Below are 12658 nucleotides of genomic sequence, written 5' to 3' on the forward strand. Positions count from 1 at the left end.
TTGGTATTTCGGTTTTGATATTTTTTGGAATGGCATAGAAAGCCCTGCGTGCTTTCTCTCTCAGCTCATGAACTGCCTCTTTAAAATGTCCAGTTGAACTAATTTTTAAAACGAGGGAATTGAGGTGTGTGCCGTACTCTACACGTTTTGTACCAATTGAGAACTTTGGTAGAACATCCTGAGATCTGGATCTTTTTTGGAAAATCATTATTTTGGTCTTTTTGGGGTTTACTGTCAGGGTCCAGGTCTGACAGTACTGCTCTAGCAGGTCCAGGTCTGACAGTACTGCTCTAGCAGGTCCAGTTCTGACAGTACTGCTCTAGCAGGTCCAGGCTCTGCTGTAGGCCGTCTGCTGTGGGGGACAACAGGACCAGGGGTCTCATTAATAAAACAGTGCGTAGGATTCATACTAAAAATGTACGTGCGCACAAAAGCCGAAAATGGCGTGCGCCAAAAAAAAATCAGACTTATAAAACTGTGCGTACGCACACCTGCACGCAATGTTCCCTTTATAAATCACAGTCCACCTGGAAATGTGCGCACGTGGATCCGCCTCATATTCCGCCCTCTACACGCCCACATTCAACCATAAATGGTCGATGCAAAGCACCTCATGAATGTTTCTGCATGTGAATGAGCCTGTTGATCAGTGGTTCTTTACGGTGAATCACGGCGACTCCCGAGAGGAAGACAGAGAAAAGGAGTTTTTCTGACACAGAGATGGAGGAGCTTGTAGGTGAGGAGGTCTACTAACACTCGTTCCCTCCTGATTCTGTCATTCACGTCATGTAGTCCTCACAGTACCGGTATATCCACCAGCACCATGCAGCATGTTACCAGTCTCACCGCTGTGTTTATATGTTTACAGCAATCACATTGATCCATTCACTTAAAATGATCAAGACAGTCAGTAATATCCCCCACCTGGATATCATTAGAAAAAGGAAGTTTGATAGGTGAACACTATTTATTTATTTATTTAAGTTTTATGGTGAACTTATGATTAGGACTGATAATGAGGACACACTTTGTTAATTTACACAATCCATACTGGTGAAGATGTGCTGGGTGGAGGTGACTGGTGAAGATGTGCTGGGTGGAGGTGACTGGTAAAGATGTGCTGGGTGGAGGTGACTGGTGAAGATGTGCTGGATGGAGGTGACTGGTGAAGATGTGCTGGGTGGAGGTGACTGGTGAAGATGTGCTGGGTGGAGGTGACTGGTAAAGATGTGCTGGGTGGAGGTGACTGGTGAAGATGTGCTGGGTGGAGGTGACTGGTGAAGATGTGCTGGGTGGAGGTGACTGGTGAAGATGTGCTGGGTGGAGGTGACTGGTGAAGATGTGCTGGGTGGAGGTGACTGGTGAAGATGTGCGGAGTGGAGGTGACTGATGAAAATGTGCCGGGTGGAGGTGACTGGTCAAGATGTGTGGAGTGGAGGTGACTGGTGAAGATGTGCGGAGTGGAGGTGACTGGAGGAAGCATAGTGGCGCACTGCGGTGGCGCACTGGAGACAGTTTGATAGTTGCATCGGATAGCTGTTTTCATTTTGTCTATATGGATACTGTATATGCCCCTATCTGATGAACCACAAATAAATTAATAAGTCACGTCATCACTGCAGCGATTTTACACAACAACTTTATGAAAACTGTAGGGATTCTACTTGATAGGTTTTGGTTATTAGCAAATTAATTAATAAATAATAATAGAATTATTAATATTAATAAAGATCATCAATAATAAACAGGGCACCACCCTGGAATCAGGGACCAATGACCAAAACGTTAATATAGTCTGAATGGCCTACAGACCAAAATGGCGAGCACTGTAAAACTACAAAGATGGCAGAATCAGAGATGGCCGCCAGCATGTCATCACGTGACCTCTTTGTTCTTCTGAGCACATGTGCTCAAGAAGGACAGAGAGGGGGGGGGGTGATGTGGGGTTAAGATTATCTGAAGCTGTATGTTTATGTTTAACTAATTCACAGTTTCTGTATGTGATCTTTGTGTGTTAGATATGCAGTGGGTTAGAAAAGATGGTTAGTTTGCATGCAAGACCTTGTCTATGTGAAGCATAAACTAAACACATCAGATATGGCGAAGCCAGTTACCCAAAAATCAAATACAGATAAATCACCACAGTCAAACTCCATGAATAACATTAAACCAAATCAATACAAGTACATCCTAGAAATCAAAGTTGGACAGTCTTGCTCAGCCAAGTGCGATTGCTAATGCTAAGGTAAGCCCAGTACGTTACCATGGAAGAACAGGGTTTGTGATTCCATGTGTTGAAGTTGTGGTTCCAAATCAAAGAGGTCGTCTATGCTGTGCAGATTGGTTAGCTTGGTGCTAACTGTGAGAATGCAGGCGCTCGCGTCTTCTGCATTTTGGTTCCTTGTGTTGCTAGGTCTGTTTCCTAACAGACCATAGATCAGAAGCAGAACTGCTTTGCAGGTTCTGGAGAGCGGCAGCTCACCTCTCGCAGGTCAGCTTGGGTGAGAAGATGAAGAGGAAAGAGTAGAAAGAGGAGGAACAAAGAAATTCCTCTGGTTTTGTTCTGTGTGATTTTCACACCTAGGTGTGAATGCTAGAGTGGCCAATGGAGAGTGAGCTTGGTCCACGGCCAATGGTAGCATACCAAGAGGATCCTGAGACAGTTCACTGTGTCTGCCACCCGAAATGGCAGGTCCCTACAAAACTAATATGGTACTTGGTGATATCAGCACACTATTAGAAGATCTTATTACAACTATTGGCGCTCCGTTCTGCCATTCTTTAATGCTATTTGATATAATCTTGGAGTTCTACAACCGATGATGATGATTTTATCAGCTGCTCCACAGCTGACTGCCAGTAACGGTAGTCTGGTCCTCTCCTCTGAGCTCCGGAGGTGGAGGACGTGATGGAGACAGCGCTGATGAGATATTGAGCGGAATTTGCTTCGAGATTTGAGTTGATCTTTTACATTTGTAAGGTGCTGATGGAATAGTTATGGCTCGCTAGCACAAACAACACTGCTGTTTTAAATGTTTATGATAAAGTGGATATAAGTATGAAGAGAAGTTAAATGTGTGAGAGGCATCATTATACGTATAATGACATTTAATGTCTACAGTCTGGCTTCAATTCATCTGCGTCTCCAGTTTCCCCTAGCTCGGTGCCTCCATAATGTGCGTCCGCATGGGTCAAAGTTTCCGTACCGGTGCGCATATTCTCCGTCAAGTTTATATTTATAGATCACAACTGTTGCGTGGGAAGTGGCGTACGTACATTTCAGGCCCCGTTTTGTGCGTACGCAACGGTTATAAATGAGACCCCAGGTCATCTGCAAAGAGCAGGCATTTCACTTCCTGATTGTGGAGATTTACACCAGGGATCTGGGATTTTTCTATTAGAGTAGCCAATTCATTGATGTAAATATTGAAGAGGGCGGGGCTGAGATTACAGCCCTGACGAACACCCCGCCCTCGGTTAAAGAATTCTGTTCTTTTTTTACCAATTTTGATGCTGCACATGTTGCCAGTATACATTGATTTAATAATATCATATGCTTTACCACCTACACCACTTTCAATAACTTTGTAGAACAGTCCTATATGCCAAATAGAATCAAAAGCTTTTTGGAAGTCAATAAAACAGGCATACATTTTGGTTTTATTTTGGTTTATATGTTTATCAATCAGGGTATGTAGGGTGTAAATATGATCAGTTGTGCGATGTTTTGGTATAAATCCAATTTGGCTTTTACTCAAGACATTGTGTTTGGTAAGGAAGTTCAAAAGTCTGGCATTCATGATACTACAGAAAACCTTCCCTAGATTACTGTTCACACAGATGCCTCGGTAATTGTTAGGGTCAAATTTGTCTCCGTTTTTATAGATTGGGGTTATGAGTCCTTTATTCCAGATGTCAGGAAAATAACCTACACTCAGAACCAAATTAAATAGTTTTAATATAGCCAATTGGAATTTCTTGTTTATGGGTTTGAGCATTTCGTTCAAGATGCCATCAGGCCCACATGCTTTTTTAGGTTTGAGGGCCTGTAGTTTTTCAAGGAGCTCTTGCTCAGTAATTGAGGAGTCTAATGGATTTTGGTTATCTTTTATAGCTAGTTTGAACTTAGTCAACTTTTCATGAATTTGTAATTGTTCTGTGTTTGCATTGATTTAAACGGTATGGTATAGTGTTTTAAAATGAGTTGTCCATATTTCACCGTTTTGTATAGCCAATTCCTCATGTTGGGATTTATTCTGTTTTCTCCAATGTTGCCAGAAGTTGTTTGTGTTGATGACCTCCTCAATTACTGTCAGTTGCTGTTTGTTGTTTGTGTTGATGACCTCCTCAATTACTGTCAGTTGCTGTTTGTTGTTTGTGTTGATGACCTCCTCAATTACTGTCAGTTGCTGTTTGTTGAATTGCTCTTTTTTGAGTCTGAGTGTACGTTTGTAGAGTTTTAGGGTCTCACGATAATGAAGGCGTAGATCAGCATTATTGGGGTCTCTGTGTTTTTGGTTTGATAACATCCGAAGCTTTTTCCTAATAGTTCTACAGTCTGTATCAAACCAGTTGTTTTGGTTTCTTCATGGTTACTTTCAGTTGAGCTGTTTTTGCAGTATGCCTGATTATATTAATATTTTTCACCGCTAAATTGAGGCCTTCTTTATTGTAAGAGTATGTGGAGTTCAGAAAGTTGTCTAAAAGTGTTTGGATTTTGGAGTTATTGATTGCTTTCTGGTATTGTTCTGCACTGTTTTGGTCCCATCTGTATGAATTTCTAATGTTGTACAGCTTACTGGGTTGCGTGTGAATGATCTGTATGTCTGATCTTTTGATAAACAGGGTTATTTGACTGTGATCAGACAGAGGGGTTAGTGGTTTGACTGTGAATGAGCTGAGAGAGGAAGGGTCGATGTCTGTCATCATATAATCTACGGTGCTGTAGCCAAGAGGTGAGCAACAGGTGAATCTACCCAGGCTGTCCCCCCTTACCCTACCGTTGACGAAGTACAGACTGAGGCTTCGACAGAGCTGTAGGAGGTCCCTTCCGCTCTTAATGACCACATGGTCGCTGTTGTTCCTGTGGGGGAGAGTGAGAGTGTCTGACATGTTCTGATTTAGGATGAAATTGTCCCCTTTTGGGTCAGTGAGGTCAGCTAGGGTTCCTGTGCGTGTGTTTGTGTCCCCAGCAATGAGCACATTGCCTGGAAATGGCTCGTCTCTTTCTCAAGGACGGAGAAGGTGTCATCTGAGAAATAGGAGGATTCAGAGGGGAGGTATATATTGCACAAAGAAACACATCCTTATCGATTGATAGGAGCTCCTTCTTTAGTTTTAGCCAAATGTGGTATTTATCAATTTTGAGGGGCTCGATTACATTTTGTAGGTCAGATTTGTATGAAATGATTAATCCTCCAGATCCTCTACCTTTGTTAGTGTAGCTGTGTTTTTGAGATGGAACTATTATTTCTCTATAATGTTTTGGACAGTGGGTGACAGTGTCTGCTTTACACCATGTCTCCTGCAGGATGATGATGTCCACATCTTTAAGGTTTGTTTTGAATTCAGGAATTAAACTCTTCAGAGTTTAGGCCCTGGATGTTCCACATGCATATAGAAAGGGATTTCATTACAAAGAAGAGAAAGAGTACAGTTAAGATAGTAACTAGTAGTAAGTAGAGAGATGAAAACATTAAACAATATAAAAGATTGTGTGGTCGTGTAGGTGCTCAGGAGTTCTGGTTGGATGATGGGCAATATGCACGTTAGGAATCAGGGCACACCCTCTGGTGATGTCAATGTTCACCTTGCTGATGGTTTTGGGGTGAAAGTCTTTGCGGGGTGGCAGGGTAGAGATGATGATGCGTGAGTTGGGGAAGGACTCGGATGCTTTCTCTGCTACTCTGCAGACCAGACTGCCAACATTTTCTTGCTCCTCTCGCAGGTTGTTGGTGCCGGTGTGGATCAGAATATGGCCTAGTGTGCCAAACTCAGCCTGGGAAAGGATATGGAGTGGCCTTCTGATTTTGGGCACCATATCTTGGAAACTTTTAAGTTGGGGAATAGTTTTTGCTCTTGAATGAATTTTCCATTTGAGTCGATGAGAATAACGACCTCTGTGTCCTTTTTTAGGGTGCTGGGCTGACGTTGTGGGTCATTTGTATGTGGGGCTGATGTACGGGGGGGATCAGGGGGGATTGAGAGTTTTTCTCTGCTGCAAGATTGAGAGTTTTTATCCTTGCAAGTTAAATTTGCGATAAATAAACCTACACTGAGGCTTCCAACATGAAACAAACAGATATAAAAACTAAAAGTCTTCTTTATACTTGTATTTCTCTTGTTCAACATGTTTTTCTCTCTCTTAACAATCCAAATGATTTGTGGTAAATCAGGAGCTCGTCTTTAGAATGTCTTCATGACTCGCTCTCGCTCTCGCTCTCGCTCTCTCTTTCCCTCTCCCTCTTTCTTTCTCAGTAATTAAGTCTAATCCGGTCATGAGGCTAGAGCTGCATTATGTGCTCTCTTTGGTAATGATTAGTTTTTTATGCCATCCAGTCCAGTATTGTAGTCTCCTGTATAGTGCTGGCGGTTTCACGGTATATCACAGTGTTATGTTTTCCGGTTGTCGTTTGCCTCCAGTCTGTCTCTCTCCGTCCTACATCTGGCCTCTAGTGACGGAGCCTCTCCCAGCTGTTAACACACTGTTGTGCCTCTAGCTAGGAGCTAACACATTACACAACACGTACCCAGCGTGTCATGTTGTAAATGTACAATTATTAGTGTTCCACATTGTTAATATCATCTTGAGCCAAAGAGGACGAGTGGGGAGACGTGCTGCACATGAACTGAGGTTGTGCTGTTGGTGTAATGAGTTCTATATTCTTGAAACCACTTAAACTGCTGCTTCTCAGGCTCGGTGTGAGTAAGTGGGACATCAATAAAGGTTGCACGTATTTCTTTATTTTACGCAGCTTTGATGTCATATGATAAGGAGTCTACGATTGACAGACTGGAGGCATGGAGACTGGATGTTCAAGAGGACATACAAGAGACTGATTTGGAACTTGCATGTTTAAAGGCCCAAAAACAATCAATCAATACGAGAATGAAACTATTACAATACAAATGGTTAATGAGAACTTGCATTACCCCGGCCAAACTGAACCAATGGTCCCCTGGCGTCCCAGACACTTGTACTAAATGTTTAGAAGGAAGGGGTACTCTGTTTCACGGTGTATGGGACTGTCAGAAGTTAAAAAAATACTGGGAAACAATTGTTCAGAATATATCTGAGATTGTTGGAGTGAAGGTGCCTCACCAAGCAAAGATATGTATACTAGGTATATATCCAGATAACTTTGTCGTTAGCTCAAAACAGTTAATTTTAATTAACTTTGGACTCCTGCAGGCCAGGAGAATGATAGCTTTGTCTTGGAGAAAAATGGATTTACCTCCGATACATGTATGGGCGAGGGAGATGGCATCTTGTGTTGTACTGGAGAGACTTACATACATAACCAGAGGAAAAGCAGCAGAATTTGAAAATATTTGGAAACCTTTGTTGGAGTTTCTTGGACGTCAGGGGGCACAGTCAAATTGAAACTGCTGTGTGTTGAGTGCTGTTGTTGAAATTGTTGTTGTTGTTTTTTGTTTTTTTTGTCTTATCTTTTATTTTCTTTGTTTTCTTTGTTGGATAATTGAAACATGAAATGTCATGTCTCTCTTTCTTTGAAATTCTGACTAAACATTTCATTGTAATTTAATTATTAATATTGTTAGTCTGTCTGTATGTGTATATATGTATATATGTAAATTCAATAAAAATATTGTTTAAAAAAAAAAAAGGTTGCACATCTCTGTGTGCTTGTTGAATAAAGTGATGAAGTGGATTTTGTGTTTCAGGAGCTGCAGCTGCCGATGTTGAAGGTGTCTGCTCCGGAGCTGGTGTCAGGAGTATCTGGGGAGTCTGAACAGAAGCTCAGAGAGCTGTTTGAGCTGGCTGTGGTTAGTAGTGCTTCTCTTCTTTTATTTCAGTCTAGAGAGGGTCAACAGAAGACCAGAGACTAGAGGAGGTGTAGTATAGGTATATACATGTAACCAGATACCCCAGTGATGTTCCTCTGGTGCTGCTGATACACTATAACTGGTATTATTGATGATTTCTCTCTGAACATCATTGGTTCTTTCCCAGAGCTCTGCCCCGTGTATCCTGTTCATAGATGAGATAGACGCCATCACCCCGAAGAGAGAGGTGGCTTCTAAAGACATGGAGAGGAGGATCGTAGCCCAGCTGCTAACCTGCATGGACGGTAGGCCACAGAGTGACATGTCATTCCCCTGGTGAACAAGAGAGTGTGTCTCATTAAAGTCTAGAGCAGGGTCTCTAACCTTGTTCCCTCTGAGAGCTAATGGGACTAAATGAAAGTGGCTGAGAGCTCCTCATAGCACCACCAGTTGTACATCACCAACAGCAGACATCATTTCTGTCTTACTTTCATGGTCCTTTAATAACATTTCAGCCACACAGTCATCGCTTCTATTACAGTCCCTCCATCGGTGAAGGGCTCTGTGCTTCGTTAGGATGTGTCCACTAAACGAAGCCTCTGCTGCAGCGTTGGCCTTCTTCATCAGTTTGGTGAACCGAGACGGTCGTCTTTTAAGCCTCGTTTTCAGCTCCTTTGCCTTCTCCGTTCGTAGACCGCTACCACACGGAAAGTCCCGTGAAAAGTTGCCGTGGACTTTGGTGAAGTGGCGCTCAATGTTCCATCTTCTACCGACTGACACGCTTGCAGACACACACACACACACACACATCTGTCTCCGCCCATTGCTCATTAAAATAGGTGATTTGTTCCTTTTTATTGGCCTGGCTATTTTCTGCGGTCGTTGTCAGATCTGGTGTGAATTTGATTGGATAGGCATTTAAACTGGTTTACAATGTGACTTTGTGTCATCAAATTAATGTCCATATTCTTGTAACCTTTAGTGAGCCACTCAGACACCGGTAGAGCTACTGGTTGGAGACCCCTGCTCTAGGTGATATTTCAGCTTTTGAGTAAGTATCACGTGTCCTTGACCAGTCAGCAGAGGTCATGTTGATGGACCAAATAGAGTACCACTTCCGGCTGAGTCACTGCAGTACAATGCACATTGATTGTCATTGTTCGACTTCCCTGAAGTGTAACGTGACATGTCAGCCATCCTGTCAGTCTTCAACTAATGTTTGAATTTTTTATAGTGGAGCGGATAGTGGAAAAATCATGCAAATAGTGATACAAGCACCAAATTTGGCATGATGATTCCCGAGGGGACACTTATAAAAAATATAAACGATTGGCCACTTGAAAATCCAAAATGGCGGGCATTTTTCAAGATGGCTGCCAAATTGACCTGCTGTTTATGGTTTCTCTCATAGAAATCCATCTACTTGGTCGATTTGAGTGATCTTGGTGTCAAGTGATGTGTTTTCTAGCATTATGGATCTAATTTAGATAGTTTTTAACCATTTTAATTGCAATATGGCGGCCATTTTTCAAGATGGCTGTCAAATTTACTCGCAGAGAATGTTTTTCTTAAAGAAATGCATGTACTTGGTCAATTTGAATGATAGCTGCTGTTGTCATAGGTGAAGGGGCTTAGTGGTAGAGGTAGTACCTTTGTTTCAGAAGTCAGCTACATCCTCCAGGATGGACTACTGGCATTGGTTCTCACTACTTGCCCAACTCTCACCTATGGCTTCAAGAACTTGCCAGTGCACGGCCACGGCCACACCCCGGGACACCGTGTTGGCTCACGGTCTAAACTAGGTGAGGGTAGCACACAGAGAGTCTCTGTGTGATGGAGTATGTCTAGCTCCAAATTTCGAAGTGCATAGAGTCAACGAACTAGCCATCTTTATCCATGAGGTTCCCTCACCAACATATCTATTACTTGCCTCTTTCTGGTCTTGGCAAACACAGACAGGCCAACATACACAGGAAAAGGTGTCTCCCGGTCCTTAGAGTGCCTGTGGACCTGCGATCTTTCCCTGTATTTGGCAAAGCAGTTGTACTGTAACAGTTGGGACATTGCAAGGTCAGATTTTGATGCGCCATTCTGGAGACTTGATATCAGCCCCATGTTGAATCATACATACAAACTGAAGCAGGGAGAGTGGGACGGTATCTTCAAGGTACCCATCATGGAACGTGCTGTTGAATTCTGATTTATGCGGAAACATATCACAACACATCATCTGAGCAGCCTTTGCCAGGTGGATTGCTTCTCCATATTTGCTTGCTCGTGCAAGGATTGAACCAACATCCTTCCTAAAGACAAAGAGGACATCACGCCCTTGGTGGTGAGCTTCTAGCTCAGGAATGTGAAAAAGCAGTTGGTCCTTAAAACGGGGAGCATGAACATCAGGAGCTGCAATGCCAAGCTGCTCAAGCCTCTTTGTGTAGAGCATACACAGGTCGCCAAGTCGGAAAATTGGTGGATCTGAATCCTGTCTTGCATCTTATGTCTCAGTGATGTAAATTACCAGTTCAGAGAAAGCAACTGGGTATGCTTACTTCTTCTGGGCTAGCTCTTCTTTCTTCTGCAGCTGTTGGGCATTAAGATGGGCTCGTTCTCGGTTGTACAGAGCAGCCAAGCAAGCAGGATGATACTTCATTTCCTGGGCAATGACATCTCCAGCACTCAGTTTCACTGAAAGTTTTAGCGCATTCATTTAGTCTTTCATTCAGTTTCATGGTCATTGCTTGTCTTAAGTTGTCCCCTTCTTCCTCGCACAGAAAGCATTCGGATTTGGGGGATGGAGTATCTCTGACCCTCCGTGGTATTTTGTTGCAGCTGCTCTCATCTGTAACAGTTGAAGGGGTTGATCTCTTTTCAGCTCTTTGTAACTTGGTGTTATTGAACAAGAGTCTGCAACTTTCATGATATTGTGCCCTGTTTTTCATCAAGGTTACCATCGTCTAGTCTTGCTGGGTCAAGCTTGACTGGTAGCTGACCCAGCTACCCAGCTGGGTCAGCTGGGTAGCTGACCCGATTCCATGCCTCTTGCATGGAATCTGGGAATATTCCTCGCCAAGAGGCTGTACCCATCACCTACCTTTTTGTTGGGATTTATATGTGGAGAAGTAAGGCCCTCATTCTTGTCCATTTGACAAAGGCAACACTTGATCCAGTCAGTGTACCAACATTTTTCAGTTGATTTTTGGTTGAAAGTCATTGTAATGTTCAGGGTCGAGGGTTTATCCTTTTACCACCCTGTATCATGGGCGCTTTCTTGTATGGGATACAGCTAGGTTCATGCATTATTTTATGCAATCTGTACACCATCCCGATAACTGAAACCCCATTATCCTTGGCTTGGCTCTCCCGCGCTGGCACATCCTGTCAATTCAGGTGCGGCTGCTTAAAACTGATCTGGGGTTGGTAGTGAGCAGCATTTGGGACACTAAGTATGATGCTGAATCCTACTTAGCTGATGTTGAACCCCATTCTGGGTTATACAGCAGCGATTGTCACCAGTGTGCCCTGGTAGTGCCCGACAATCACTCCTTCACAGTTCTCTGCTGTTGTGACAATTCTGGCAGTTGGGTGGGAACCTCATGGATAAAGATGGCTGGTTCGTTGACTCTATGCACTTCGAAATTTGGAGCTGGACATAGAGACTCTCTGTGTGCTACCCTCACCTAGTTTCTCCCGTGAGCCAACACGGTGTCCCGGGGTGTGGCCGTTGCCGTCCATTAGCAACTTCTTGGAGCCATAGGTGAGAGTTGGGCAAGTAGGATGTAGCTGACTTCTGAAACAAAGGTACTACCTCTACCACTAAGCCCCTACATCTACGGCACTAGCAGCTATTGATATCTATCTACAAAAGTAGGCCTACAAGCCAACTGAGCCATACAAACACCACAAAGCAAAGACTCACTGGACAGCCAAAAAGTAAGAAAAAACTTATTGGAGGATGTTAAAACTGTAAAAATTAGATCAAGAATACCAGAAAACATTTAATTCTACATCACAATCATTTAAATTGACCAAGTACATGCATTTCTTTAAGAAAAACATTCTCTGCGAGTAAATTTGACAGCCATCTTGAAAAATGGCCGCCATGTTGAAGTTACATGCTAGAAAACATATAATTTGACACCAAAATCACTCAAATCGACCAAGTAGATGGATTTCTATGAGAGGAATCATCATCAGCAGGTCAATTTGGCGACCATCTTGAAAAATGGCTGCCATCTTGGATTTTCAGGTGGCCAATCGTTTATATTTGCTAAGTTTCCCCTCGGCAATCATCATGCCAAATTTGGTGCTTGTATCACTATTTGCAAGATTTGACTGAAAGATGCATGTTATCCGCTCCACTATTAGAACCAAATGAAAAGAAAAACAAACAAAAATCCCAGATTGGAATTAGTGGAACATATTAAACTTGTCTGGTAAAATACATGTGTAAACAGATGCAAACAGAATGGTATCAGATGTGCACCATGAGGGTCCTACACACAGAATCCGGTTTAGGTCTCAGCGGTAGCCTCACTGCCGCTCAACCCAGATGTGATCCCACTAAATGAGGCTGACTGAGGACCTGCTGGATACGTCATATAAAGCTAAATGTGAAGTCGATACTAATGGGACTTCCACAGGTGAAATGACA

The 12658-nt window shown here is 43.0% G+C and overlaps 1 protein-coding gene across 6 annotated transcripts in view; it reads left to right on the top strand.

Annotated features, from left to right (window-relative positions):
* The window catches only part of nvl (nuclear VCP like), a 46692-nt gene that overhangs the window by 13449 nt on the left and 20585 nt on the right, over positions 1-12658 (top strand). For all 6 annotated transcript variants that reach the window (XM_074645465.1, XM_074645464.1, XM_074645462.1 and 3 more), the window contains 2 exons: positions 7906-8007; positions 8195-8312. In XM_074645465.1, coding sequence (XP_074501566.1) covers positions 7906-8007; positions 8195-8312 — 220 coding nt within the window. The remainder of the gene's footprint in view (positions 1-7905; positions 8008-8194; positions 8313-12658) is intronic.

Source organism: Sebastes fasciatus, chromosome 9, assembly GCF_043250625.1.
Source record: "Sebastes fasciatus isolate fSebFas1 chromosome 9, fSebFas1.pri, whole genome shotgun sequence".
Taxonomy (NCBI): domain Eukaryota; kingdom Metazoa; phylum Chordata; class Actinopteri; order Perciformes; family Sebastidae; genus Sebastes; species Sebastes fasciatus.